Raw genomic sequence first — 24,085 nt, 5'->3', positions numbered from 1 at the left:
TGTACCCAAAAGAACTGAAAAAGGTACTTAAAATATATCTACATGCATGTTTGTAGTAACACTACTGACAATAGCCAGCCGAAAGGTGGCAAGAGCCCGGATGTCCAGTAATGGATGAACAGATAAACAAATTGTGGTATATACATACAACCGAATATTATTCCTAAAATAGAAACAAAGTATTAGTACATGCCACCATGTGGGTGAACCTTGAAAACATTATGCTAAGTGAAAGAAGCTAGACACAAAAGGGCACATATGATATGATTGCATTTATATGAAATGCCCAGAATAGGTATATCCATAGAGATATAAGTAGATTGGTGGGTGTGAAGGGCCGGGCGCTGAAGAAGATAAGAAGAAACTGTTTAAGGGGTAGGATTTTATTTTGGAGTGATGTAGTGTTTTGGAACTAGATAAAGGTGGCTGGGATTGCACAGCACTGTGAGTGTACTAACTGGCACTGAATTGTACACTTAAAAATGGTTAATTTTATGTTATGTGCATTTCAGCTTAATTTTTTTTAAGTGAATTTACAAAAAAAAGGCAGATTATTGACAATCTCAACTCATGCTCTGGACCCCAAATCCTGGAATCACAACTTCGCAGGCCGATTATCACGTTATCATGGTAGACTGCATCCCTGTTTCAATTGTAGCTGGAGCTCGGAAGCTCTAGAAAACACCAGAAGATTCTCACGGAGCTAGCTCACACGGGGCGCAGAGCTCCATCAGGGTGAGCGAACCCCCAGGGATGCGCAGACACGGGGACTGCAGTACCACAATGAGACTGCCCATGAAGCCCACGCGCTACGGCCCCGTGGCGCCCCTGACAGCAGGCGCGGGCCCACTTGGAGCCCAGGGCCCAGTGCCGGTTCAGGTTCAACCAGGCGCAGGATCCTAAACCCGGCCGGCCTGGGACTGGAAGGTGGTGTCGCCCACGGGGCGGAGAATGGGCGGGCCCAGGGGCGGGACGAGAGCGGGCTGCCGGGGGCGGGGCGGGGGCGGTCCCGAGACCGGAGCGGGGCCGGGGAGGAGTCTGCGCCGGCGCCGGGAGGGCCTGGCGCTGGGCCAGGCGCGTAGACACTGGCGAACGCCGCTGCTGAGCAGGTGAGCCGAAGGGGATGGGGTCGCGCGGCCAGGGCCTGTGCCTGCAGCGCGTAGGGGCGGGGTGGAACCGCGACCCGCGAGCCGGGCTCTGCCGTCCGCACGCCCTCGCCCGGCCGGGCGACCCCCGGCCCCGGGGCTGCGGATCTTGCGAGGCGGCCCCGGCCTCTGCGGTCGGCAGGGGCAGAAGGGGCAGCGAACCCGGCCCTCGGGCCTGCATCCGGTCCGAGGGGTGGGCGCGGCGCGGGCAGTTAATGCCAGGGCTTTTAAAGGCGCAGCGCACGTGGGTCCGGGAGACTTGCGGACCCGGCATCTGCCCCTCCTTGGCGGCTGGTGCCTCCTCGGCGCCCAGTGCCGCCGGCCTACGGCCCCAGGCTCTGGGCTCCGCCCGGCCGGGGTCTTCTCGCGTCTGCAAGGAACCTGACCACAGTTGTGGCCTGAAGCTGGCAATTCCGTTATCAGCGTGTTTGGCTGTTTTATCAGGCATTTACAGCTGTGGGGGAGACTCCCAGCATAAAGCTTTGAAGCTGAAGGGACCTGAAACAGAAGCTAGCACCCAACCCCAAATTTTATCTATGAAGAAACCCAGCCCATAGAGCTAAAGTGACTTTGTCCAAGGTCGTCGAGGTAGGCTACAGCAGAGCCAGGCGTAGAACCCATCATCCTGGCCCCTAGGTCTTCTGTCTAGTCCTGGGACCAGACCTCAGTCCTTTGTCAGAAGGATGAAATGCTCCTGTTGACTTAACCTATATTCCCTTTTTAAGGTGTGAACTGTTGATTGGTGGACTAAGTTCATCCCCATTTGCAGATGGAGAACCTGAGGTGGACATCCAGAACAATTGCAGAGCAACTTAACTAAAAATTGACAGCCTGGGCTGCCAAGCCTGGCCTGAGAGCAGCTTGATCAGAACATGTCTTGGCTTCCCATTTGAATGCCCTAATGTCTGCATAGTCCATGCTGTAGAACCTGAGCCCCCAGTGCCTGCAGCTAAGACTTTTGGCAGCACTTAAAGGCTCTGAATAAGCTGTTTCAGGTGTGTGAGCCTCAGGTTCCCCTCTGTGTAAATGTGGCTGCGTGGGAGCAGGGAAACGTGTCCACAGCTGTGCTTTCTGGGCCAACAGGCCAATGGGCCAGGTGTCCTGGCTCTAGCTCAGAGCTGCAACTTCTGCCACCCATTAGGTAAGGGTAGGATATCCAGGTTCAAGCCTTAGGTGCATGAATGGGCATTTAGAACATGGGCTGGAAACGGGGATGTAGAGGAATGTTGCTGCACAGTGAGATGGATGTTGTTTCAGGCTTTTAGGGAAAATTCTCTATCATTTGGTGTTGAAGTACTTGTGCACCAAGTCTAGAATCTTACTGGGTGCATGTAGGGGAGACGAATGCCCCACCCCTATGTGAGAAAGAGGAAGAAAAGGAATAGCCTGGCCGGAGGCTGCCATTCAGCTGTGCTCAGAGCCTGGTGCAGGTTGTCATGCCTGTCACTCCCTCGGCTCCTCTGTGGCTGCTCATAGTCCCACAGGGCACACACGGTTTGCCAAAGGACAGATTTTCCTACCCACCTTGGCCTCTTAAGTTATTGACGATGACATGCCTGACTTCACGAGTTTGTCTTATACAGTAAAAAACCTTTTCATACAGTAGTTATCACAGTTATCTTAAGAGCTTCAGTCACACTAAAGTGGCTGTTATTTTTACTTTTCCAGAGGGGGTAAACGGCTTGTCCTGCCATGTGCCTTTGATGTCTGTGGGCACCAGGATTTGAACCCAGCTCGCTGTGTCCTCTTAATCTTATGAGGTTTTATACAGGAGGCTTTCACATTTGCCCCTACCCACATCCCTGTGCAACTATGCAGGAAATTTCTAGGCGGTCCCTATTAACTACCTGACAAAGAAAAAAAAAGTTTTTAAAGAAGCCAAAGCAATGTGTGTGTGTGTAGGTCACATGCATGTTTCTGCTGAAGACATCTCTGGCTGGTTTCCAGCTATTGCTTTGACTAGTTGGGGACAGGCTAGACAACAAATGCTTCTGCAAATATTCCCACCTGTTCCCCAACTCCAGCTGCTGGGGAGAGCTGGGAAAGGGATGTCAGGGCTCCAAGGCTGGCATGCCCTCCAGGCTGCCGTGGGCCAGGGTCTGGGAGGCCCTCCTCGGCTTGAGCTGGCTGGATCTGACGTGGGCTTCAGGCCTTCTACCATCGGTGTTGGTCTCCAAGCCTGGAGGTGGCAAGGCTGCTGTATTAAAGTCTGGGGAAAGAGTAATTTCAAATCAGTCCTCAGGAAAGACTTGATATTGGGGAGGGAGATCATTTTTGTCCAACCTCTTTCTTGCCTGGGAAAATGTGTTCCTCAGTCATCTTTGACAAAATAATAGTCTTCTGGAACATGGGAAGAAAAATTGAGAGGATGTTCACTCGCCTGTCTGATGAACCTAAACCAGAAACTTCATGCCTTTTTAAAAGGAAAGGAACACATGCTCATTCTAGAATATTTAGGAAATATCTTACTAAAAGTATCCGTGAGCCCTTGGCCCAGAGAAAACCACTGTTAACATGTATTTCCATTAGCATTTCATACTCATATACATATTCATCTAAAATAGAAGCAGGAAACTGGAGATGAAATTGTGTCCTGTTTTTTATGCTCATGTTATGCCCTCAGAATTTCCCCTCACTAGGTATCTGCGGATCCAGATTGGGTGGGTGTCTGGAGCGTTCGAATGTGCCATTGTTTTTATCACCAGTGATACAGCAGGACGCTTTCCCACTGTCCCTCTTGAACTGCCCCACAGAGACAGTGCTCTGACTCCTGCCCCCATGCCATGCCCACATGGGAGCCACACCCCCCATGGAAAGCGCTAGCAGCAGCAGAGACCAGAGTAGGTGCCCAGGCTGGAGTTGTGGGATGGGGGCAGGAGAGAGACTTCATTGAGTTTTTTAAGGTGGCAGGTGATCTGGTGAATGAGTGGCAAGGCATTTTTAATTCAGTGACCTCTTGTCTGTTTTGGAGAAGCTACATGTTAAAGAAAAGTCACATACCTGCCCATAGCACATGCTATATAAATGTGGGTGTGCACCCAGGAGGCCCACATGGAGTGCTGCATGGGCTGCCTGTGTGACCGTGGCCCTGCGCCCCTGAACATGTGATTCTCCCCCCCACACACACACACAAGCTGCCCTGAGCACTGTGAGTGGGCAGGCAGTTTGGAGACCTGAGTTGTAACTGTCGCTCTTTGTCACTGGACTCTGGTTCCTTTTGTCCTCTTGGACTACAGTTTTGTTAATGCTAAAATAGGGCTCCGACTCTATGGCAGGGTCCTTGACAGCTCTGACATTGGTTTGACAACATGTTCACATTGCCAGCCATGGGCTAGGCTAGGTGGAAACATGAGGGCTCCCTAGGGCCTGGATGATAGCTCCACTTGATAGCTCAACTTGTGTGTCTGGTGGTTTAGCGGAGGCAGAACTTTCCAAGAAGGGCATCAACAGGCTCCCACATGCGCTCTCACTGCCTGCCTGCCTCTTTTTCATCTTCACTGTAACCACTGTTTATTGAACACCTGCTGCATGCCAGGCACTGCACACGTTCGTTCTCTCTCATGTTTATAGTACCCTTGCTAGGTATGCCTATACTGCTTTGTTCAGAAGAGAAAACAGGCCATGTGAAGTTAAATAAATTGTCCTAGGCCATGCAGCCAGGGAATAGTGGTTCAGGTCACATAGCAAGGTGATAGGAACCCAGTCAGTCTCCAGAGCCTCAGCTTTTGACCACTGGCTTGCTGCTTCTATTTAGAAAAGAATTTTTTTTTCTGGGCCCCACTTGAAGATGACCTGTTAGGGGCATGCCTGTGTGACTGCCTTCACAGCATCCCTCTGCCACTTCCCCCTAGTTGCCCCCTTTCCAGGCTGCCTCAGGAAATGAGCAAAGTTCACCTGAGTCTTGGGCATACCCATGCAGGCAGCAGCAGACAGAGGTCAATCTAGGGCCAGGGCCAAGACTCAGGAGGGCAGTCAGGGTCCCCTGGAGCCTCTAATCTGGGAGAGTGGGGTGTTCTTCAGAGCCTCCCTGAGGGACTTAAGCTCCAGCTCTGACCCAGGCCACCTCCCTGTGCTGGGGAGAACCAGCTGGCTGAGGTGGAGGTACAGATGGATGAGGTCAACCAGGACTGAATACATGGTCAGCACCCAGGGCTGGGGAGACTGGCAGGCGGGATGCCGTGGGAGTTTCCAAGAAATGTCTTAAGGAATTAATGCACCTTAGAAAAACCTACCCTAATGTGAAGAAAGACCAGGGGAACTTCCCAGGAGTCCTTCCCAGAGGTCCTCAGTGCTGCAAGGCAGCTGTGTGATGATAGAAAGTGGCCTGTTTAAAACTGATGCCACCATCTCAGAAGTGGGGGCCATTGTTCAGTGAGGCCTGCTGCAAAAGAGAAGTTAAGGGCCCAGGATGCACACCTCTCTCTGCAGCAGGACGCTTTCCCACTGTCCCTCTGCGGCAAGTGCAGTAACTCCCAATTTGCTTTTGTAGCCGTGATTTCCATTCTTTTCTAAAGAGGCACTAGTGTTTATTGTGGCACTTCAAATGTATTTCTGTTTAGGTCCATTGGCCTTAAATTTTCAGGTTAAAACCTTCACATTTCTCTGAAATGAAAAGAAGGTTGAGGAAAGCAGGACACGAGTTTCCTTAATGATTGCTGGATTTGCTGCCCCAGCACAGTTAGAGAAGTTCTCAGGGTCAAACTCCCTTGGTTTGGCTCATTCAGCATTTCAGTCCCATTCAGCTGATTAATGGGAGTGAAAAGGGCTTCTTGGACATCGGGCTTTGCATCTTAGTCCCACGTGACTTTCTATCACAGAGCTTGGTTCCTGGGAGGGTCTGTAGAATATGGTCTCATACATTGAACACCCCTCCTCCCGTCTGCCTGTCTGCATTTTCCTGCAGTTCCCTCAGGATGGAGCACCAGTTGCTATGTGGTTGGTAGGACTGGACACCCAGCCCCGCCCCACTGCTGTGAGTCAGCCTCTGGAGGGAGTCCTTGACGCCACTGGCTTGATGTGGACAAACATCTAGAAAGAAGACTGTTTATCCACACACATCGCCCTCCAAGGATTTCAGAGTAGCATCAGCTGCAGTTCCAACTTAAAAGCAAAGGATCGCCCCCAGCTGCTGTGTTCTTCAGGAGACAGGTAATAAGGGGGCCTCGGAGCTATGGAAGTGGCTTCAGGAGCCCCTTTGTCCCCGGTGCAGGGAGAGGGATGTGGCAGAAGGCAGGAGTAGGCAAAAAATCTTCCTGAATGTTGACACACATTATTTCCCTTTAAAAAATTAATCACTTAAAAATACTACAAATAGAATCCATATTTATTGTGAAAGGTTTAAGAAATGCAGGAAAATAAAGTAAAAACCAACCACAGTCTCACTACCCAGAGATAAACACCTCTAGTGTTTTGTAATATTTCTTGCCAGTCCTTCATACATACATTTTCTAAGAAAATTCAGGTGATTGTGTATGTGAAGTTTTATATCTGCTAGATTTAATATCCTGTTGTATTTTTTCATGCTATTAAATATTCTTGAGGTAAGACTTCTATAATAAGTGCCATCACATGGATGTATCATAAGCAGAGCCATGCGTTTCTGCCATTTTCACTTTTTTTATGATTATAAATAACTGCAACAAACATGTCCTTAAATCTTTTATTACTTTCTTAGGACAAATTCTGAGAAATAACATTTCCAGATCAAAGGTATAAATGTTTTTAAAGCTTTCAATAATTACTGCCTTCAGAGAGGCTGTGCAGCCTGAGCCAGCAGTGTGCGAGACCCAGTTTGTCCACATGCTCCTTGACTTGCTTGGGACAAGGGAACTCTCTTCTCCCCCTGGAGCTTTCCTAATCTAAAAAACTCCTGCTCCTCTGCCTCCCCTGTCCCTCTGAACAGAACCCCGGTGTTCAGGAGAAAGGACTGCTCCTCCCTTCACACTGCAGCTTAGTGAGCAAGTGGCGCTGAGCAGCGGGGTGCCAAGGTAGGGGTAAGGCACCCTGTCCAGGGAACAGGGAGGCGGACTGTAACCGGACACTTGCCCTCCAGAGCTGGGGCCCAGGCTGGGCATCTGATTCCCCGGCAGCCAGGCTAACAGTCACCAGGGACCGTCTCAAAATGCAGCTCCCTGAACCTGTGCTCAGAATCGAGTTTAGGGATTTGCCTTTTAATCAGTGGCCTAGCAAGGTGTTTAAGAGCATGAAACCTGGACCTCTTAGTTTTAAGCCTGTTTCCCCACCTGTAAAATGGGGAAGAATAGCAGTACCCAGTGCCTAGGGTTATTGCCACCAGTGCATAGTGAGGGCTCAGCGGGTGTTGTTCTGCCAACACCCCTTCAGGTGGCCTGGACCGCTAGCGTCTGAAAGGGGCCAGCCTGTCCTAAGTCCTGCCCTCAGGTGCTGCGAGCCCTGAGAGGCACCCCCAGCATGCCAGGCCCACGGGGCTGTGGTTATAGTGCCCTTGCTCTGACACCCAGGGCCAGCCCTTCCCTGACACTCAGCTACAGCCCCGCATGCCCCGCTTCTCTGGGAGTCTTGGGCACAGCTTTTCTAAAGTGGGATGAAGGAAGGAATCTGCTCGGGGAGCATGCGTTTTCTAGTGAGGACGCCATATATGGATTACATTCGGATCTTTTGTGCTTTGCTGACACATCTCCCTCCATGCAGTGCAGCGTCACATGGAAGGGACACTGTTCTTTATGATCCTAGTCCCCTACTTTTCTGTCCCCACCCTCCTGGTAGCAACTTTTCTCCTTTTGAGAAGCATCCTCACTCTCTGTCCTTTTGCCTGGTGCTTTGCTGTCTGGGAGTCCAGGGAAAGTGGGGCTCCTATGCCACAGCTGTGATGTGTCACATGCGGGGCCCTGTGATCTGCCCTCCAGTGAAGACCCATCACAGACACCCCAGAGGTGTGGGAGGGGTGCAGAGCATAGCTAAATCATTGTTCGCACCCCAGACAAAACAGACTCGCTGAAAAACAGTCTGGAAGGGTCCGCCTGCCCTTTCCCATCCCATCCCAGAGCTGCTCTGGCTGGAGGACCATGGTGCAGCCTGAGCAAATGCAGCCAGCCTGCTTCAGTGCCCCTCTCTGGCTAAGGATGAACTCGCCAAAGCCAGGGTGGGTGAGGAGGAGGACCAGGGGTCTGAGCAGGTGTGTGTCGGGGTTTACCTTGCAGACCAAGCCTCGCAGTTGCTCTCCTTGGGCTCCATTAGACCATGTCTGTCACTACCACGGATGAGGGTAGAAGGCCCAGATCCGCCCAAGGCCCCAGTGCTGTGTTCCCTCTGGGGGGCTCTGTCTGGCAGACTGCCGGTTCAAGGCCTGGCCTCCAGAGGAACATGTCCGTGCTTCTGTGGCCCTGGGCCGAGCCTGGTCTTGGGGGACCCCAGTGAGGATGAAGGAGGCCCAGGCCCACCCAAAGAGTGCCACCCTGCTGGCACACAAGCTTATATAAAGCTCACTCTGTCCACATCCCTCTTCACTCAGAAACCTTTACTGGCCCCACTGCTGGACTCAGTCCTTGGTCCTTGCTGGGGTAGCCCACCGCTCTGTAGCCCCACCTCCTCCACTGCCCCCCACCCCCAGTCTCCACGCTTCAGCCATGTCAGACTGCTCGGTATTAGGCCCTGCTACGTCCCCCCATCCCACCATTTATTTACGGTTACCTTCCAGGACGCCCACCTCCTTCAGTCTCAGCCTGGGGAGCTAATCCTAACCTTTGAGGCCCACTTCATGCCCCTGTCCCTCCTTGAGACCTGAGGCATCTAATCCTGACCGTGGGAGCTGTCCATCCTCTGAGTCCTAACTGCAGCACAATCCTCCCCACCCCTCCTGGCAGGTCTTTCTTCGCTCCTACAGCTGCTGCTCCTGTCCTTGTCTTATCTGTCCCAAACCAAGGGCAGCTTATTCGTTTGAAATCCCTGTCAGATGGACAGGGGAGCCTCTTACATCAGGCCCAGTGAGTGAGCGACCAGAGGCAGGCCGTCATGTGGCTGCGACTGGGGGTGGAGTTGAAATCCACGGCAGAATAGTTCAGGCCACAGCCTGGTTACGTCTTCAGAATAAGCAGCAGCCACAGGCCCTGCTCTGGTGGACAGGACTGGCTGGCTTGGTGGAAGGGGCCTGCCTGCTTCATTTGAAAATCACTTAAATCCTGGGGGTGACTGGCTTTCAGCACAGGCACACCTGGCCGTCGGTCCCTAGTGACGTGAAGACCTCCCTGAGGGTTTTTGGGCAGCAGCCACAGGGAGAGCTGGCCCTGGCCATACCTACCTCAGCTGACCCTGCCTGGGGACAGCTGGGACACTCAGATCTGCCAGGGCTTGTCTGAAGCTCTTCATGTCCCTTTGGGCTGTGCCAGCTTCTGCAGGCTGCTGCTGCGTATGCACACCCCTTGGGACAGCACAGCAGAAGAGGGGGTAGGCCTCCCTGCTGTTGTCCCTTAGCCTTGGCCTCCTGCCCTGAGCTGGACTTGCCCACCTCATGCATGCGTGTTTGCCTCCCCCTTTACCCATTCATGCTCAGCAGGTTCCCAGACAGAGTGTGCAGTCTTCCCACCGAAACCATCTTCTCTGCCTACCCCATCTTACCCAGGTCCTGGTGGCTCCTCCCCCATGTAGGTCCTGCCCAAACTTTTCTTGGTTCTGACCCCTGACATGCATCAGTCCTGCAGCTGCTCCAGGCAGGCACTGCCCACTTCCCATGGCCTTCTTTGGGGGTTACCTTCCTTTCTTCTTTTTCGACCCTTGGCCAGACTGATGCTTCTAAACACAGATCTGATCCTGTCCATCACGTCTGTCCCTTGGAGATGTGGAACACCTCAGCATGGCATGGGAGACCCGTCACACCTGCACAGCCCTGTACCCACAGTCCAGGCCTTGGCTGGAGCATTCCTCACACTCCTTGCCCTTCCCTCCCACCTGAAAAAATCTGTCTCCATCTGAGACGCTCTCTTCTCGAGAAAAGGTTCCTAACCTTGGAGATTCAGTTCCTTTGTGCTTCTGCACCTCTTGGTGAACACCTAGATAATGTGATTTGTTGCACTAGGTGGTTGCTGGGTTTTTTCTTAGGGACAAAAGCATTTCTTACGCCTCTTCATACCCTCAGAGCCCAGCCTAGTCATTGGCACACTCCAGGTGCTCAACAGGCGCGTGTTGATTGAGTGAGTGAGTGTGCGGACAGTTTGGCGCAGCCCTGACTTTTCTAGTCAGGCATTCTGATCTTGTGGCCTGGATCTCTCCAGGCGTTGCCCTGAAAGGCTGCTGCAGCCTCAGTGGCTGCTCTCAGGACTCTTCGCTGCACAGCAGTCACTGACACAGTATCTCGGATGGTCCTGAACTCAGGTCTTCAAGCTGCCACTACCCACCCCCTCTGTCCTCTGCTGCCTTTGCCTCACAGGAAAGCAGAACGAGGTCCTCTGTGCTCCCTTTTCCAGGCACTCGCTGAGGCAGGGCCATGCTCACATTCATGGCCTCGGACAGTGAGGAAGAAGCGTGTGATGAGCGGACATCCCTGATGTCAGCTGAGAGCCCCACACCACACTCCTGCCAGGATGGCCGGCAGGGCCTGGAGAACGGAGAGAAGGCTACCAGGCAGGTAGGTTCCCACCAGCAGACTGAGCCGTGAAACAGGCCCCTGGGGCTCCTGGACCGGATGGTGACCTGCCATTCCCTGGTGTGGGAGGAGGGCGAGGGGAAGGTCAGCTGTGGTGCTCTGCCATCCAGGCAGCCTCATGTAGACAGCACGTTCACAGGCTGCTGACGTCTAGCTTGGCTCCAGGCTGAATGAGCTTCTGCACCCCAGCCTCTGCCCTATTTACTTCCTAGTGCAGGTGACTGCTGCTGTGGGAATGGGCATGAGTCTGGGTGCTGGGATGGGGAGCACAGAGGCTAACGGATAGACAGACGGTAGCACGAAAATGGCTGGGGCAGGAGGGGAGGGGCTTTCCATAGCCAGACGAGCAGCCCAGAGGTGAGCATACCTACCTCGTACTTGCCTGTTGAGCTGGGGTTGTGTCGTAGTCCATTCAGGTGGCTATTACAAAAATGCCATAGATGGGGGGGCTTATGAACAACATTTATTTCTCACTGTTTTGGAGGCTGGGAAGTGCCAGATAAAGGTGCAGGCAGATCCAGGTTCTGGTGAGAGCCCCGTTCCTGGCTCACAGGCCATGTCTTCTCACATGTCCTTGCCTGGGGGAAGAAGGGGACTCTCTGGGGTCTCTTATAGGGCACTAACCCCATTTGTGAGGGCTCCATCCTTAAAACCTCATTACCTTCCAAAGACCCCACCTGCTAATACCATCACATTGTGGGTTATAGTTCAACCTATGAGTTTTGGAGGACACATTTGGTCCATGGCTGGAGGGTAAGCCGCAAAGTGATCTCTAGTCTGTAGGACAGGAGATTACACCATTATGAAGAGGGGGATATATGTGGGAGAGTCACCTGGCTGTACCACCTCCTTCCCCATCAGGGCAAAACAAAATTTGAATCTGCCTGAGTCACAATCTCTGTTTTGCCCACTATGGTACATACTTTAAACCTTTCCATGTGGAATTTTCTTCCAACCAGCCTTACAGCCTTAATCCCCTTTGCTGCAACTTGAGCTCATTTGTTCTGAGCTCCTAGCAAGATCCCAGCAGCTCAAGGCCAGTGGGCAGCCCGTCCTTTGCCTTTCCTTGCTAGTTTCTTTGGCTTTTATATCCCAGAGTTTTTGCACATTGTCTGTGTCATCCCTGTTTGTTAACAGTTCTTTCTCAGTTGGATCTAAATCTAGATTGGACTGTCTGCAAAGAGCTGACAATGAAGCAATAGTCACTTTTTGCTCTTGCTTTGTGTGGGTTTGTCTTTGGCTGGTAATCTAATTAACAAGGCAGCTAATGACCCTGAATTGCCACAATTCCAAGACAGAAATTCTTGTGGATCGGTTTGTCCCAGATTCTGGCAGGCGGCCTGCCCTCCTTTGCCACATGCCAGTTTACACTCCCCCACCTTCCCGTAGCCAGGATTTCCCCACAGGTGCCTAATGCCTGGTAAGCCACTGGCTCTGATACTGAAGATTTTATATGCTTGATTTTGAGCAAAAAGTTCAAAGTGATTCAAATTCCCAGCATCCTATTCACAATTCAGAGACAACCCCGTGTGTGTTGACTGTTCTAGTTTGTGATTTGTCGGTCAGGAACGTTTAGTGTGTGCCTCCCACATCACCTGGCCTGTCTCCTCCCAGGTCAGTCTGGCCATGTGGACAGACTGATGGCATTCTGAGTCCCTGTAGTGAGGGAGGGGAAGGCCCTTCAGACCTGCTCCAGATCCATTAGCTGTAAGGCGTGGGCTGTGGAGCTGCCACGGTCCCCCTTCCTGCATCACTGGTGGTCTACCAACTCTAAATCTTCCCCAGGTGTCTCAGAAACTTTTCAGATGTCCTAGAATGCCAACAGGCCTACATCTAAACTACAGCCCTAGAGTGGTCCTTATATCTGGAAAGCGACATTCAAACTTCTCATTTCCATTTCCCCAACACCCATGTGTGACATCGGCACGCCCTCCCCGGGGTCATTCCATGGCCCTCACAGTGTGGTTTCCCACAGAGAAGCCAGGACAGTGAGGAGGACCACGAGGAGGACCTGGACCGCTACATCTGCAGTGGGGTCCCCGGACAGCCGCTGGGCCTGGAGGAAGAGCTGACCCTCAAGTACGGGGCAAAGCACGTGATCATGCTGTTCGTGCCCGTCACACTGTGCATGATTGTGGTGGTGGCCACCATCAAGTCCGTGCGCTTCTACACGGAGAAGAATGGACAGCTGTGAGTTGGGGAGTGGGGCTGGGCGGGGGCTGTGGCTCCAGCAGTGGTAAGGAGCAGGCATGAGTTGCCGCCAGAGTCCACACTGTGGTCGTACTCTGCCTTCTGGCTGTGGGACCTGTCCAGGCACTTTCCTAACCTCTGTCTGCCTCAGTTTCCTCATCTGTAGAACAGGTTTGATAATGGGGCTCCTGGAAGAACTAGGCAAATTAATCCAGGTAGAAGGTGTAGAGCGGTGCCTGCCACCCAGGCACCCAGGGCTTCACTGCAGACGGGAGCTCAGTGTGCCGGCACCAATGTGCCACCCACCACTGTGTGACTGCAGCAGGTCACCTCCTCTCTGGGCCTCTGCCACGTGAAGGTAATGGCCCAGCAGCAGCCTGGGGAAATGAGAAGCTTCCCTCTGCCCCCTGGCCTCACCTCCCGGTGGTGATTGCCACTGAGCAGCTTCTCTAAAAATCTTTTTTTTTTTAGTTAGGGGTTTTTGTTTAGTTTTTTTAAAGAAAGGAGCAGGGAGAAGCCCCCACCTCGGGAAGCTTATAGTCTGCTTGGACCCCCAGCAGCATGGGGAGCCAGTTTAGGAGAACTGAGAGCTCCATGGGGTGTTTGCTTCCAGGCTGGGCAGGGGCGTCAGCGCCTCGCTCCCTGAGCTTATTAGTGGCCTGTGGGGCTGCTACACCTGGGTGGGGTTGGGGTAGAGGGCAGCAAGGCCTGGCTGGTGTGGCCGGTAAACTGCTGGGTCTCCCTGGACCAGAGTGGAGAGGTAGGAACCAGAAATGTGCCTCTGGGGTGGGGGTGCCTGGGGGGCCATCTCCAGGCCCCTACCTGCACTGCATTGGGCACCATCATCAGGCCAGGGTCAGGGGGCCAGGAACCCGGGATGGTGGGGGGCTGTGGGGGTGGCACTGCCCTGGAGCAGAGGCGGTACTCCCCATGCCCCCCAACCGGGGCCAGGGAGCAGACTGGAGCCTTGCCTTCACCGTCAGCATCTACACGCCATTCACCGAGGACACGCCCTCCGTGGGCCAGCGCCTCCTCAACTCTGTGCTCAACACCCTCATCATGATCAGCGTCATCGTGGCCATGACCATCTTCCTGGTCGTGCTCTACAAGTACCGCTGCTACAAGGTGAGCACTGGCCCTGCCCCCGTCCCCTGCTGTCCCCTCCTGGCTGCCGCCACCAGCGCAGCTGCCTGTGTTGCTGTTGTTTAGCTCCCAGAGTTCGTCTTCTCCACAAGTGAGTTTGGATTTTCTGTGCTCCCTCCCACCACTCCCGCTGTGCCTTGATCACCCAGCACTGCTGTCTTTCAAACTCACACATGATCCCATTTGACTGAGTCCCTCATTGCTGTGTTCATAGTGTCACTTCTCATGTTCAAAAGTTAATTTCATATTGCTTCTCCTTCTGAAGAAGTCAAATGTCCTATTTTAGGTTCACTTTGCCCCACACTTCCCTTCCAGGTTTTTTATTTTCCCATTTCCCTTTTGGCCAGGATAAGCAGATGCTGTGCTGAGGCCTCCCTGCCCTGGGAGACGGGTAGGTGGGGCTGTGCAGCTGCAGAGGCTCAGGTGGGAGAGTACCCTGTGGGCGACAGTGGAGTTGAACTTCCCCTGGCACAAGTCACGGGCACCGTCTGTTCCCAGAGATGTCAAAAGCTTTTAGACTTGGGTTTCAGGCTTTTCTTCCAAGGAATCCTGATGACTAAGAGGAAGTAAACCAGGCTTGACCGAATTTTAAGATTCTCCTGCAGGGGTGCATGGCTCTTTGTAGTCGGGCTGCCACCCTCTGGGGAGCAGGTGGAGTGCCAAGGAGGCTCAGTCGGGCAGAGGAGCCACTTGGGCTGATGATGGGAGGGGCTGTCAGAAGTGTGCGGCAGCTGAGGCTGATCAGTAAACAGTGGCCTGCAGAAATGGGGCAGAGCTCTTCCCTGGGGCAGGGAGGGCTGCGTGGTGGGAGCAGAGGGTGGTCAGCAGGTGTCTGGGGACTGAGCCCCGGGACCTCTAAGGAGTGGCTCAGCCACCCATTTGTTGAGGTTTACTTGCAGTTTGTGTGACGCTTAGGCAGATGATAGTGGCCTGGGCTGACATGAGGAGGGTCAGCATGTTCCACAGGCTGCTGCACACACAGGATGACCTCGGCCGCTGCTTTCATTCCCGGTGGACCAGGTCCCCAGGGGCCCAGGCTGGTGACTCATAGTGTGTCCTCAGGGGAGGCTGCCACTGAGGCTGCTAAGGGACTAGTTTAGGATCAGCCCCCCTCGTCCTTGACCCTCCCTTGTTTGGCTGGGAGGAGAGGAACAGCTTCCTGAGGGCCTGTTTGGGGACTGTCAGGTGGGAGAGGCTGCCTGGGGTGACGACTGAGAAAGAGCTCGAGAGCCCTGCCCTGACCTCTCTAAAGTAGCACCTGCTGAGGCCCCTGTCACTTTTTCCTAGTGGTTTTTCTCCTTCAGAGCCCTGGCAGTACCTGTTAGAAATGCTGCGTGTAGGGCCTAACTGCCCTCAGAGTGTGCCTGGTGTGTAGGGCTCACCATGCTTGTCCTTTCTGGGCGACTGAGTAGAGGTCCAGGCATTCAGACCCAAAGGGGTTTCATCTTTATACGTTTTCCGGGGCCTTGGGAGAACCTGAATTTCTTCATCCTCTTGTCAGCCAGCACAGTCCTGAGGGGCCAGCAATGATAGTCTTGCAGCTCAGGCACCAGTCCTGAGAGCCGGGCCATGTCACTTGGGGGCGCGTGCCATTCTGCCTGTTTCTGTTGTCTAGTTCATCCATGGCTGGCTGATCATGTCCTCTCTGATGTTGCTGTTCCTCTTCACCTACATCTACCTTGGGTAAGTGGGCTGGTGAGCAGGGGCCCTGGGGACCCCTCCTGTGGCAGGAGTGCATATGAAGGAACTTGGGGGGTGGGGGTGTCTGCCCACAGGCCTTGACACGGAGTGGAGTTCTGTGTGGGCCACACGTCTTTTTTTGGTTCTTGATTTAAGACTAGTAAGTAGAGCCATCATAGAGGAGGCTCTCTGTGAACCCAAGGCAGGTTATGAACCCCCTCAAAATTTACCTTCTCATCTTTGAGCTGGGCCTGGGGACTTTCCTAGTTTATGGAAAAGTAATCCACTCTACTGGCCTTGATGGGGGATATCAGCCTGATCCAGGGGCCAGGAGAGCCTGATGGGCAGGGGAGAATGCTTTTCTGAGGACCTTTCCTACCCCTGGCTGAGGGGCTTCAAGGGGTGCCCGCGCATGTTTACAGGAACCAGCCCAAGGGGGAAATGCCAGCATCACCTTGTTCCAGAAAATATTCCAAGTTCTCCATTGTAGGCCTCATGGAAATGGGGAAGGAGATAGTAATTGATGCCAGAGGCCTGAAAAACCCAGCTTGAGACTTGCTGGGTGATGAGCAGGGATGTCAACCGGCATCTCACTGAGTCTGACATCTCCACTGAGTTTCCCACCCCACGGGCTTGCCTGTGGTCCTGCAGGGAGGTGCTCAAGACCTACAACGTGGCCATGGACTACCCCACCCTCCTCCTCACCGTCTGGAACTTCGGGGCGGTGGGCATGGTGTGCATCCACTGGAAGGGCCCCTTGGTGCTGCAGCAGGCCTACCTCATCATGATCAGCGCACTCATGGCCTTGGTGTTCATCAAGTACCTCCCCGAGTGGTCCGCGTGGGTCATTCTGGGCGCCATCTCTGTGTATGGTAGGCCGGTGCAGGCGGGCTTCTGCCGAGGGTGGTGGGGGCGACATCCAGTGCCGAGTCCTTGCCACTGCTTCACAAAGGTGGTGATGCTGAAAAGCCCCTTCCCTCCATGAGGAAGCCTGGATGTCCCCCACTTATGAGAGGCTTGCCTTCATAAAACACGTGGGGTCCTGTAACATGACTGTTGATGTGGTCACTACTACTAGGGGTGTTTATCACTCGCACTGCCAGGCACCTGGCACACTGAGTGCTGTTCCTGAGAACGGCTCTAGGATCAGACACAGTAAATAATGTTACAGCTGTGCGGGGGCCAAAATATTAGCCGCTGTTTAACTAGCGCCATTGCAATCACCATCCTGGTGCTGTTGCCTCTGTTTGAGGATGAGGAATTTGGGCTCAGATGCAGGCCTGTTGGCCCATCCTCTGGGTGTGTGGGGTCCCCTGCGGTTCTTTGGTAGCAGGTGGGTCACCTAGACCTTGCCCTGGGGTCGAGCTGGGGTGGGCTCTGGAGGCTCTGCTGGGAGCCTGTGGCTTGGGAGGCTGGGAAGCAGGGCACTTTCTGAGAGCCTCGTGCTGGGACACACACGCCCTCCGCTCTGGGCAAGAGCGCTGGCTCTCTGTCTGAGTGCTGCTGGGGAATAATTGTCTTTTTTGCTGTGTGTCTGTTTTCCCAGATCTCGTGGCTGTGCTGTGCCCCAAAGGGCCTCTGAGAATGCTGGTGGAAACTGCCCAGGAGAGGAATGAGCCCATATTTCCTGCCCTGATATACTCATGTGAGTGGCCCCATGCCTCCTCCATCCCATCCAGTCTGTTGTGGTGTGTGGTGGGTACAGGCTGTGCTCCCAGAGCGCATGACCGACCCACAGCCCTGCAGGCTCCAAGAAGGGACTTTGGAGAGGGACGCTTCCAGCAGGGGCTGGGGGAGAAGGGTGCACCTGCTTCAGTGGGCTTCCTCAGCAACTCAAGGCCGGTTGAAGTTAAGTCTCTAAAGGGAGGCACATGGGGCTGGTGTGGTGGGGTTCTCGATTTAATATGCATTCAACACACATGCCTCAGATCCCCACTCTGCCAGGTGCTGTAGTGGGCATTAGGGGTGCAGAGGAAACAAGATCCACATGGCCTAAGCCTTACACGTCACAGCGCTGGTGTTTGATGCCCTCCCATCTGTTGATGGTGGAACATGTTTAAGTAGAGAGCCTGAAATTTGGGGACTCAGCTCTCTGCGGGGTGTGCAGAGGAACAGCCTATGGAATGGCAACAGAGAGCATGATAATCTCTATGCAAATGAAGAGTGGAGTTTGTAGTGGAGAATCGCGGGCAGCTGGGCCCGCAGCATGAAAGCACATTCCTGGCCCGTTCTGAGGAGGAGCAGAGACAGGTGAGAGACCAAGGCAGTGCCCAGACCGAGGCTCACCATTCTGTGCTCTGGCGGGGGAGACAGTAACTAAGCAGACAGTGCCAAAGTCACGGAGGTGAGTGCTGTGGGGAGAGGTGGAGCAGGGAAGGACCCAGGGACATCAGGGCAGCGGGGGGATGCTGTTTCACACAAGGTGGTCAAAGAAGCCTCTGTCATACACTGATTTCTGGCCAGACCTGTGTTAGGAAAACCTGGGACAGAATTCCAAGTGCAAAGGCCCTCAGGGGTAGCAAGGGAGGAGAGGGCCAGGCCATGGTAAAGACGAGTTCTTCCTCCTGAGTGAGCTGGATGCCACTGGAGAGTCTCCATCTACCTGACTTTACATTTTAACAGGACCACGCAGGTTGCTGAGAGGAGACCAAAATGTAGGGGCCGAATAGAAGCAGGAGTGGGCGTGGAGGGTGGGGTCAACCAGGGCCAGAGCAGATGTGGCTGGGTGCCAAAGACATTCTGGGGGCGGTGTTGGTAAGATCCACTGGTGGCTGGGGGGGTGGGTTGTGTGGAAGAGGGTCAAGGATGATGTCAGTACCTGAGAATAGCAAGGGTGGCCACTCACAAGAAGGAGCACCTACAGGGCCATCAGAGGCCATGTTGAGGGCATGTGGACCTGCTGAGGTTGAGATGCTCACTGGACATTCAAATGGAGAGTTGGAGAGATGGGATGTGAGTTCAGGAGAGGATGTCCCTGCTAGAGAGAAAACACAATTAGTACTGCACCATCCAGCAGTCACACTCCTGGGTGCAAACCCAGGAGACTTGGTGGGGTCTTGAACAGGTAGCTGCACACCTGTGTTTGTAGCAGCACTATTCACGATAGCCCGAGAGATGCAAGGGACCCAAACGTCCATCAGTGGGCGGGGCGGATGAACCAGGCACTGGGCATACATGCAACAGGATATTATTCTGTCTTAAAAAGGAAGGGAGGTGTGATTCCTGTTACGTGGACGAACCTTGAAGACATTCTGCTAAAAGAAACCAGCCAGACACAAAAAGACAAATATTGTATGAGTCCACTTACATGAGGAATCCACAGGAGTCAATCTCATAGATGGGAGGCAGTGGTTGCTGGGGCTGGGGAGGGCATGGGCTGTTCAGTGGGTACGGCTTCGGTGTTGAAGGCTCTGGAGACGGGACCCACCACAGCGTGAATCTGTGTGACACTACCAGGCCATGCTCTTGGACGGTTAAGATGATGCGTTCTATGTTACATGTTTTTTTTTTTAACCACAATAAAACAAAAACACAGTCAGTTTCCCGAACCATTCACTGATAACATTATCATCATTTTTTGTGAGGAGGCAGAGATGAGGCAGTGGGGCCGGACCCCTCCCCAGTGGCCTCCCAACAGTGGGGCAAAAGCTGGGGGCACAGACTGGCCCACCTGCTCTCCAGACCACAGTGAGCACTACCTGAGGCCTGACTCTTTTCTCCTCAGCTGCCATGGTGTGGACGGTGGGCATGGCCAAGCTGGACCCCTCCTCTCAGGGAGCCCTCCAGCTCCCCTACGATCCAGAGATGGGTGAGTACCTGGGGCAGCTGCTCAGCCTGGCCTGGCCACTCCAGGAGGCGTGGGGGCAGGAGGGGCCGAGGGAAAGCGCCCACATGGACATGCGCGTCTTGGGGGTTAAGTGGGGCTAGGACTTCAGCCCTCCACCTCGGCCCCGTTTCCCATCCTTCCCTCCCGTTGTGGTGGGAGAGTCTGTGTCGCGGCTGGGCATGGCTAGGGGCGTGGGCAGGGAGCCCAGAGCCCCAGCTGTTCCCCAGGGATCCTCTGACTGGGCTCCTGTCTCTCACTGGCCCCTCCGCACATGATGATGGCTGTCTTCCCTTCCTGGACACCCAGAAGAAGACTCCTACGACAGTTTTGGGGAGCCCTCATACCCTGAAGTCTTTGAACCTCCACCGCCTGGCCACCCAGGGGAGGAGCTGGAGGGAGAGGAGGAAAGTAAGGTGCCCGTGTCCCCATGGTCTGCGGGGGTGGGATGAAGCCTAGAGGTGGGGTGCCCTGCTGAGGGGAAGCCCCTTCTCACACCAGAGGTAGCTTACAAAGGTCACAGAGAAACCTGCAGAGGAGGGACCGTGTGGGCAGGCCACGGGGACTCTGACCTGTAGGCTTGCCATGCGTTCGATGGACGAGCCTCAAGTGTGACCGGGGGAGGGCGGGGCTGACAGACCCACACGGTAGGGGGACAGTGGGACCGCTGGGAACTCCACGCCGAGCAGCCTCTGGCAGGTGCGCCTTCCCCACGCTTCTTCCTGGGGCTTCCGAGTGGACCCCTTGGATGCCTGCTCTATCCCCACACAGGGGGTGTGAAGCTGGGCCTGGGAGACTTCATCTTCTACAGCGTGCTCGTGGGCAAGGCGGCAGCCACAGGCAGCGGGGACTGGAACACCACCCTGGCCTGCTTCGTGGCCATCCTCATTGTGAGTGGGCCGGCGGGGGCTCAGGATCCCTAGGGAGTTTTCAGGTGCCGCTGTCTCTGGGTGGTCTGGGTGGGGGTTGCCATGAAGATGGTGAAGACGAGACCTTGGATCACAGGAGATTCTGGTCCACAAGACTCAGGGCAATTCCAGGTCCTGGGTTCCTGAGGTGGGCCTGCTGCCAGGGCTTGGCTAGCTTTGGCACGTCCTCCCAGCACCTGGGAGGCAGGCGTGATTATCTGCTGAGATGATGGGAGAGGAAGGAGGTTGAGCACAAGGCTGGTGGGGTGAGCCGTGATTTGAACTCTGGGGTCTAACTGCAGGCTGTGTGCTTTCCTTCCATGCCACCCAGACATGATGGGCTTCTGAATCCCAGAGGTCCACTGGGGCCTGGGCCGGGGAAGGCCCTGTCCCTTTGAAGCTTAGCAGTAAAATTGGGAGACCCCCTGTAATCACTTAATGTGGCCAAATACATATAATAGGAAACATCCTATGATGGTTGCTTCTTGGTGGGGACGGGCGGCCTGAACGGTACATGCTCAGTGTTCTGCCCATGGATCCCTGGCGTCATGGGCCATGTGAGGCTGAGGTTCTGGTTCTTTGGAGATGTTGTTTCAGCCCACAGTAGGTGTCAGGGATGGGGTAGGGGACCCCCAGGCTCCTCCGCCTCTGGACCTCTGGACTGTCTATGAAGCCCTGCTTTCCCCAGTGATAGGGCAGGTAACCCTAGTACCCTGTCCCCATCCTGGGCCACTGCCTGCCTCGGCCTGGGTGGGGACAGGTGGGCAACCACTCGGCCTGCTTCCTAAGGGATGGGTCCCCCAGAATCCTTGGCTTCTTGGTGTTAGCTGCGGAGAACCTTGCTGGCATTTCAGTTGAGCCTGTTCTTTATAAATATATGTCCCCCAAGGGGAGGTGTCTGCCACCAGGTCACATGTGTCACTACTGTAGCCACACAGGGAGGCAGCTCCGTGCTAGCAGTTGAAGGCCTGCTTTCTGGGTCACCCATCACATGAAGGGTGTTAGGACTGTGGGAATCCTGCCCTCAGCACCTCACTGCTGCTCCCAAGAGGACCTGGGAAGATGATGGTGCATCCCGGCTGTTGTCTGCCAAGTCCTGGACAGGCTCCAGAGCCGGGCCTAGACACCACCCCCTCCAGCCTGCCCCACCCTGCAGCGCTTACCTCCCCTCCCTGACCTGTGTCCTGCAGGGCTTGTGTCTGACCCTCCTCCTACTCGCCGTGTTCAAGAAGGCCTTACCCGCCCTGCCCATCTCCATCACATTCGGGCTCATCTTCTACTTCTCCACGGATAACCTGGTGTGCCCATTCATGGACACTCTGGCCTCCCACCAGCTCTGCATCTGAGGGGAGGCATGGGCCCCGCAGGCTGGGAGCTGTCGGGCAAGTGACTGGAGGCAGCCAGGTAGTTGCACACTCTAGTGCCATATATTTTTAATACTTCTTTCCTTAAAAAGTGAGAGTAAAGAGGTATTTTGTTTACTTCGTGAGGAGGAAGAACCAGCTTTTTGGTGCTCGCTGTTTAGTCACTAGATGGTAGCCCACCCCTCATGAGCACCGGCCTCACGGATGGGAAATGACATCATTCAGATGAGCTGAGGAGGCTCCGTGATGTGGGGAGGTGCATGGAGAGGGCTGCTGGCTTGCACTTCAGCGCCTTGGGCTCCGAGGGCCCAGGAAGGAAGTTGTGCACACATTTGGGACCAGGAGCTCCTGCTCAGAGGGCACGTAGCACCTAGTCACTCTGGCCAGAGAAGAAAACCGGTTTTCTCCGCAAGGAATATGCCCACTGCTTTGTCTATGATGTCACTGTTATTTTATTACCTTTAGACACCGAGTCCTGTTCTTGTTACAGCAGGTACTCCGGGAAGCAGCTCATTCCTATTCAGTAAAGAGGTGAATCCTGTGGCATGTTGGTGTTTTGTCAGTTTGTAAGTGTTCACCCCTCTCCCTGCGTCTCATGGCCACTCTTAGGATAACATAGGCTGTGGCCCGGAAGGAAGGACATCTGCCAAGTTATGAAGGAGGAGGCCTAACTGCCCCATCCCTCTGCAACCATTCATTATGAGAGGGTTTCTTGAGCAAAGGCATGCAGAGAGCGTGAGGCCTGATGGTGGCGGCTCAGAGCTGTCACGGGCTGCTGGTGCTGAGCAGACCCCTGCGCTGGCTGCAGCTGTTAAGTGTCGCCAGAAACAATGCAAGGTGGCCCCCAGAACAGTGTCTGTCCTTGACAGAAGCCAGTGCACAGTCGGGGCCAGGTGAGAGCCCGTGATCAGGAACTTGCTTTTGTTCTGTGGCCATCTCAGCACCGGGAGGTGGGGCAGGCCGCGCAGTTTTCCTTCTCCTCTGCACCCGTCCCAGGTTGCAAAGAGAACCTCAGTAATGCCTCTGGACCGGCACCCAAGCATCTTGAAGCAGTGCTGGGCCAGCCGCTGGTCCCTCTGGGAAGCACAGTTGTCAGACAACTGAGAAAGTGCCGGTGCCCAGTATGCAGTTCAACCTGGTAGCTTTGTCTCCTTACTCCAGAAATAATGGGGGTGCTGTGAAGCTGGCCAATTACCATGAGAGGAATAAAAGAATTACCTACTCTGATGTTTGCTGTAGCTTCCTGTCCCTGGGCTGTTTGTAGCAGGGCAGAGGATAGCATGGGGGCCTGGATGTGGCCTGCCGGTGGCGGTGTGCCCGTGCTCAGGTGCCGCAATCTGGAGAGCGCTGACTGGCTGAACTGCCACCTGAGACAGGGTGGCATCGCCATCCTGAAGGGCAAAAGTAGGGAGGGTTTTAGATGATGACTGGTCCCTGCTGGTCAAAGCTCCTAGAAGGTAAGAGAGAAGAAGAACTTGGAGCTCATTCAACTTAGTAATTGAAGAGTAGTTTCAAAGATACTACTTTGAAGAGTATGTTTCCAAAGATGAAATTTGGTTAAGTGTTTTGATTTGTTAGGTTTGAAGAGGTCTTCATCAAAGGCCTGACCAGGGTGCTGGGGGAAGAAGCCATTCAGGCAGCGGTGAAGCCCTGTATTAAAGTGGTGATGGTGAGGGAAGGAAAGAGGGACGGCGCGTAAGACTGCCTGTGAAGGCTGGGGACAGCGGACAGGAGGAGACCAAGGCCTGGAAGAAACTGCCTCCACAAGCTTGGTCCCTGGCTGGCTGGAAGACCGGGCACCCAGCACAGTAGAGGAGGGAAAACAAGAGAACAATAAAATAGATAATCCAAATGTGGCGCACAGGACAGAGAACTGGTATGCAAATGCGTACAGCCCCCATAACCAGCCACCAATTCTTAACACTTTTTCCATACGGGGCACACCTTAGAGATACTACAGGCTTGGGTCCAGACCACTGCAATAAAGTGAGTATCACAAAGCGAGTCATGAATTTTTTGGTTTCCCAGTGCATACAAAAGTTATATTTATGCTATACTGTAGTCCATTAAGTGTGCAGTACCATTATGTCTAGAAAACAGTGTGCATACCTTCATCAAAAAACACTGCTAAAAAATGCTAACCTTCACCTGAGCTTCCAATGAGTCATATCTTTTTGCTGCCAAAGGTCTTGCCTCACTCTTGATGACTGTTCCTC

General features: G+C 54.1%; 1 protein-coding gene across 5 annotated transcripts; it reads left to right on the top strand.

Annotated features, from left to right (window-relative positions):
• Positions 1–997: 997 nt before the first annotated feature.
• On the top strand, positions 998–22,412 carry PSEN2 (presenilin 2). 5 transcript variants are annotated; one of them, XR_005060092.2, is made up of 13 exons: positions 998–1,109; positions 6,049–6,293; positions 10,583–10,743; positions 12,737–12,951; positions 13,935–14,076; positions 15,710–15,777; positions 16,426–16,646; positions 17,321–17,419; positions 19,499–19,582; positions 19,907–20,008; positions 20,369–20,487; positions 21,696–21,909; positions 22,360–22,412. XR_005060092.2 is itself a non-coding variant. In XM_037013675.2 (12 exons), the coding sequence occupies exons 3-12, from the start codon at positions 10,603–10,605 to the stop codon at positions 21,849–21,851; spliced, it is 1,344 nt and encodes a 447-aa protein (XP_036869570.1). In that variant the 5' UTR covers positions 998–1,109; positions 6,049–6,293; positions 10,583–10,602; the 3' UTR covers positions 21,852–22,412. The 5 variants fall into 5 exon arrangements, 2 of the variants coding, with proteins under 2 accessions (XP_036869570.1, XP_036869569.1); XR_012122762.1 differs by having other exon boundaries at positions 21,999–22,412; XR_005060091.2 differs by having other exon boundaries at positions 21,996–22,412.
• Positions 22,413–24,085: the final 1,673 nt, after the last annotated feature.

Source organism: Manis javanica, chromosome 11 (assembly GCF_040802235.1).
Source record: "Manis javanica isolate MJ-LG chromosome 11, MJ_LKY, whole genome shotgun sequence".
Classification (NCBI taxonomy): Eukaryota; Metazoa; Chordata; class Mammalia; order Pholidota; family Manidae; genus Manis; species Manis javanica.
The sequence above is the reverse complement of the archived record's forward strand: the minus strand, read 5'-3'. Positions and strand labels throughout refer to the sequence as shown.

What these genes read in the sequence shown, in the direction of transcription:
- PSEN2 (XM_037013674.2), top strand. Translation starts at nt 10,603, where the DNA reads ATGCTCACATTCATGGCCTCGGACAGTGAGGAAGAAGCGTGTGATGAG. An exon ending in GAGAGAAGGCTACCAGGCAG is followed by an intron (nt 10,744 to 12,736) that starts GTAGGTTCCCAC and finishes GGTTTCCCACAG; the next exon opens with AGAAGCCAGGACAGTGAGGA. An exon ending in ACAAGTACCGCTGCTACAAG is followed by an intron (nt 14,077 to 15,709) that starts GTGAGCACTGGC and finishes TCTGTTGTCTAG; the next exon opens with TTCATCCATGGCTGGCTGAT.